The sequence below is a fragment of the Quercus lobata genome, chromosome 3 (genome assembly GCF_001633185.2).
Source record: "Quercus lobata isolate SW786 chromosome 3, ValleyOak3.0 Primary Assembly, whole genome shotgun sequence".
Lineage (NCBI taxonomy): Eukaryota > Viridiplantae > Streptophyta > Magnoliopsida > Fagales > Fagaceae > Quercus > Quercus lobata.
The window spans coordinates 42,994,661-42,999,864 of NC_044906.1; the positions used below are offsets into that span (position 1 = coordinate 42,994,661).

Below are 5,204 nucleotides of genomic sequence, written 5' to 3' on the forward strand. Positions count from 1 at the left end.
TTTGCGGGTGGTTTTGGTATAGTTTTTGGGGTTTGGTGAACACCCCTAGTGAGCACTAGGTACTAGGGAGATCTTCTCTTACATGTGTATTGTATTATATATATTAAATCGAAATTCAAAAATGATTACCACTTTTTTTTTTTTTTTTGTTGAGAAAAATGACTACCACTGAGAGACGTTTGGAAAAGAATACCAATTAACTCTAAAATCAATCTCTAAACACCAAGCTTATATGATTGAACCATAATAGGTCAGTAATCCCGTTTTGATTTTGAAAATATGATGGTTGCAGTCAATAAAAACCATTTACAGCTAAAGTAAAGACGTCTTAGGATGTTGGTGTGTATACAACCAAAGCAAATATGTACAAGTTGATCAGTGTCTACGACATTGGGAGATCAATGTAATCATCAATAAGGCTTGAAGCTCATATTTCTCAAGGCATCTGAGCCATCACTTCCTGTAAGATTACTGCAGCCTCATTGTATCGATCTTGGGTCAAGGGAACACTTCGACTTTTTACTGCATGATCTAACTGCAAAGGTGTAAAACATTGTGTCAACCAACTAAAAGATAGGAAAGCATAGAAAATTTTATCATGGAAAATAAAAAAAAGATCATATTCAGGGGAAGTACACAAGTAGTGTATGAAACAACCTTATCATTAATAGTAATGCAAAATTCTATAAAGAGACTTGTAGATAGTGTATTACTTGGTCTCCTTTACAAGGAGAATTAGGGTTCAAATCCTCCTTCCCCACTTGTTGTAATAATTGAATTATCAAAATATTGACGCACTTTTCTACAGTACCACTATACAATTGATGCACCCACTAAAGATGGCTTAAAAGCTTGAATCAATCCACCAGAAGGAGTTAGGCAATATATCTATATATGATTCTTCATTTTATCTTTCATGATTTTAAGCAGTAATGTGGATCCTAAATTAGGCCAAAGAGGATCATTTTTCTGATATCTAGTTTTCCTAAATAATGTGTATTTTGGTGCTAGTTTTCCTACACTAACTTCAAGCGAATGGTTTTTTTTTTTTTTTTTTTTAAATCTCAAACCTTTTTCATCTACCAACCATTTCCTTAGTGTAATATAGGAGTGGAATGAAGTTAACACAACATAGATAAGAACAATATCATTACCTCTTCAATGGAACAAAATAATTTGTTTGCAAGTTCTGTAAGAGGCTTCTTCTGATCCCTTGGAGCACTAGAAATCATCCTGTTGAAATCACAATACAAGAATGTAGATTTGAGGCGTAGATCATTTCCCATCAAATCCCATGAGTCATCATCATCCACAAGATCACCGCCAATTGACAGTAAATCACAGGCACACTTCTTAATCCGGTGGGCACTTCCCCTCAATTCAACATCTACCATTTTTACTAAGGCCTACAGACAGTACGACAAAAGGAGAATTAATAACAAATTCAAGCACACAGCAAGGTAACAGTCTACTAGGCCACCAAAAGTTGAAAAGGTTGGATAGAAGACGTTTATCTCATTTCACAAGAAAAGCATACACTGATCAAAACCTTTGGAATTACGAAAAGCTAAATAGGTAAAGGTATAATGCCAAAAAAATAATGCTTAAAAGCATCTTGACAAGAACACAAAATCTTCTTCCAAACACGGATTTTAAAGAAATAATTAATATTATACGCATATCAATAAAATATTCAGAGTTTAGAAGTTAAAAAATTCTTACAGAAGTATCTTACAAAACAAATACTAAAACATTTGATCATCAACCACAACCATTTATTAGATGTGAGTTTCTCTTAATTCTTTTAGGTAGTCAACAATCCATATGGGATGGTACCCAAAAGAGAAAAAATGATCCAGATCTCAGACCTCAGCAATGACCTGAATTATTTGGCCAGCCTGATAAGGACAAAAGAATGTGACTAGGAAATGCACAAAAAAATATCTCTTTTTTAGCACATGAAAATTTATGTTTTTTTGGGCTAATATACACCATAAATATTCTTTTCTTGTGACATGCTGGCAGTTCATATAATGAAATATTAAAAAAAAAAAAAAAAAAAAAATCCCACCAAATAGAAAGGTACTTTTACATTTTCCTACTTTATATTTTAATTGTGTGCTTCTTTCACCACTGTTCTGTCTATGCAGATAGATTCATCCTTTTCATTATAACAGCAAGCCTTATTTTAATAGTACCTAGTCTGCCATTAATTTCTAGCCACAAATAATCAATTACAAACACCAGGATCCCAACTTCCAAAACGACCTCCTCAGTTCAAGGATTAAAAAAAGGAGGAAAAGTATAATAAAGGACTAATGGCCAAAAAAATATGAACATATAAATGCCAAAGTTTCATCAATGATCATAATAATAACAACATGCACATGTTGTTGAAAAAAGTATATACATATTTAAATTCTGGATCACAGAGATATTTCCTTCATTAGTACCTTAGCTCAAAAAAAAAAAAAAAAAAAAAAAAAAAAAAAAGGCATCTACAGGAGTATTCATTAGCCAAATTAAAGTCCTTTTACCCTATTGCTCTTCTTTTTGTTATCTTTTTACTCTGTTTGGTTCCTCTAAAGCAAACCAAAGGAAAATTGTCAAAGGTGTTTATTACTGGAAGTAATTTTTTAAACCATTCAAATAATTTTCCATCAGACTGTGGACTTAACAATGCTTAAGCCTTTTTTTTTTTTATTTTTTTTTTAAGAGAGGTTTCTGTTCTCTCTTATTAAGTTGTTTGATCAAAGCCTAAATAACAACAAAAGCAAAAGCATACCCAAAAAAAAAAAAAAAAATCCATTTTTTCTCCAAGTAAGACTCTCTTTGAAAATTCTAGAAGATGAACACTCACACAAACAAAACCCATGAGGAAAATAAACTAAATTACTTTCTGAAATACCAAGACTTGATCAAAATTCAATATTATCGAAGTAAAAAAGAAAGAATGTAGAAAATAGCATACGTTAGACCAAAGCCCAGAAAAGATGGATAAATAAATTTAGCGTTAAGAAATGAAGGAGCATTCAAAGAAGAGACAGCCAAGAAAACAAAAAATATATACTAAAAAGGAAAAAGAAAAACAGAGACAGAGAGGACTAACCTTGACAAGGTTCTTCAATTATCCGTACACCTAAAGAGAAAAGAGAGTCACTGGTTAAATGCTTATATTGATTATAGACTTGAAATGATACAAGTACCCGGAATTATCGGGGTTTATTTACACGATCTTCACCCAAACTATTATACCCAAAAAAAAAAAAAAAAAAAAAAAACGAAAATATTCCATTTAAAGTAGTATTTTTGTTTTATTTTGACATATTGTAAGAGGTTTAGTTTAGTTTAAATAGGTTTATTCAGCCAAAAAAAAAAAAAAAGTTTTATGAATTAAAGGTAACGCAAAATAAGAACCCGTAAAATTCTCTTGTTACAATGCTTTTACCGATTTTTACTCTGTATGTATGTTTGTTTGTTATAAGAAATAAGAGAGAGAGGGGAATATGCATGTGTGTGTTGTGGCGTTGTGGTGTTAAATTCTGTTGTTTTAGTTTCATTTGGGTGACAATGAATTATGAATGAAGGAGTCACACTCATAAAATGCAAATAGGGAGAGGCCAAAGGAATAATACCTCTAATTTGCTGATGGTTAGGATTTATGAGAATATTAAAAGAGAGAGAGAGAGAGAGAGAGAATAGGTTGGGTGGGACAGCTTTGTTGGCAATTTTGTTGCGACGGAGAATGGATATACATAAATATAGATCTGAGTTGATAGTGGCTGAAGCGGTGACCCACTTTCGCTTTCTTCTCGAAAACTATTTCTTTGTCCGATTACGAGTTTTGAGTTTTTGAGACGCTTCGCCACACAATCCTAAACGTGGTCCTTACTCGTTTACTCTACTAGTTGCTACTAGGTGTGATAGGAAAACAGGAATTGTCACAATTAAAAATAAGGATCTAGTGAAAATCTGGTGATATTTTATTGTGTTTTTAGTTTAGTTTAAAAAGAAAAAGAAAATTAAAATAAAAATAGCACTTTTTAAGTTTGATTGAATTCATTGCATAATTTTTTCTTTACTCGTGTTATTTAGAGGATTGAAATGAATTTAAGATTTAAATAGTATAATTTACGTTTTAGCTAAAAAAATATTCATTACAACTCACCAAAACCACAAGTCTTATAATTTTTATATTAAAAAGAAGGTATGCTTTAGCATTATTTATTGGTAAGTAATTTTAATTCATAGTGGAGAATATGGTAAGTACTATGCCATCTTGTTGAATTGTAATATTTTTTATTTTTAAGTGGGTTAATTGCAAAATTTATCCTAAATTATAGGTATTTGTATTTTGTATTCCTAAATTCTGAAAGCTTGTATCATCGCCTCAATTGAAATAAACATAACCAATTATATGACAAAATTCCTTTCTTATTGTTAAATTCATTTAAATACCTCTCTCCTCTTATTGTGATATTGTCTTCCTCTCCCCAATCTAAAATTATTCTTCTAAAAAGAGTAAGCCTAGTCTCAATATATCCATAAAAATGACCTCAGAACATTGGTATCACGTCTGCCAAATGCTAAATTTTTAGAATTTGGCACATCAAATACCAAATACTACACCTCAAGAGATGTGGCAAATACCAAATTCATTTGGCATTTGGCATTTGCTTTAGTACAATTCTAAGATAGAATTGTATTGTTAGATGTTGCATTAATTTTTTTTAGTGTTTCTTATTCAACTTTCTCTCTCTCCTCAACTAAAAGTGGTACCCAAAAAAAATATTTAATGTAGAGTGCATTATAAAGTAGTGTGGTAAAGTGATAAAAAAGAACTAAAAAGAATAAAAAAATAATATTTAAATAAAGTGGTAAAAGATAGAATATGTGATATAGGGTATATTAATATGGAGTGGGACTTGTGAAATCAGGTTGGTGACAATATAGGATCTAGATATTGTATTTTTAACTTTTGGTAAGAGAGAATGTGAGAAGAAGTAGCATCGAGCCTGAATTCCAACAACCAACCTAGTGTTCAAGTGAAGAAGAAGTAGAGATGGTAAGGAGTGTGAAGAAGTTCAAGGATTACACTAGAGAAAACCTTTTGTTCCTCTTCACAAATAGGTGAGTTATAAACACAGCTTAATTGGTGATATTCATGGAGCTTATGCTCAGGCCTTCAATTTTGACAAAATTGA

General features: G+C 31.3%; 1 protein-coding gene across 6 annotated transcripts; it reads right to left on the reverse strand.

The window, feature by feature from the left end:
• Positions 1-210: 210 nt before the first annotated feature.
• On the reverse strand, positions 211-3,726 carry LOC115982429 (photosynthetic NDH subunit of lumenal location 3, chloroplastic-like). Of its 6 annotated transcripts, XR_004089617.1 has the most exons (4): positions 3,636-3,726; positions 3,110-3,139; positions 1,155-1,406; positions 211-535 (listed from the first exon to the last, which is right to left on the reverse strand). XR_004089617.1 is itself a non-coding variant. In XM_031105029.1 (3 exons), the coding sequence occupies exons 2-3, from the start codon at positions 1,392-1,394 to the stop codon at positions 437-439; spliced, it is 339 nt and encodes a 112-aa protein (XP_030960889.1). In that variant the 5' UTR covers positions 1,395-1,406; positions 3,110-3,240; the 3' UTR covers positions 211-436. The 6 variants fall into 6 exon arrangements, 5 of the variants coding, with proteins under 5 accessions (XP_030960889.1, XP_030960891.1, XP_030960886.1 ...); XM_031105029.1 differs by lacking the exon at positions 3,636-3,726 and having other exon boundaries at positions 3,110-3,240; XM_031105031.1 differs by lacking the exons at positions 3,110-3,139; positions 3,636-3,726 and adding an exon at positions 2,972-3,018.
• Positions 3,727-5,204: the final 1,478 nt, after the last annotated feature.

Coding starts and splice junctions, on each gene's coding strand:
- LOC115982429 (XM_031105026.1), bottom strand. CDS start 1,762: ATGATCAAATGTTTTAGTATTTGTTTT. Junction 1,407..1,735: donor AATGTTTTAGTATTTGTTTT/GTAAGATACTTC, acceptor TACTGTCTGTAG/GCCTTAGTAAAAATGGTAGA. Junction 536..1,154: donor TATTTTGTTCCATTGAAGAG/GTAATGATATTG, acceptor ACACCTTTGCAG/TTAGATCATGCAGTAAAAAG.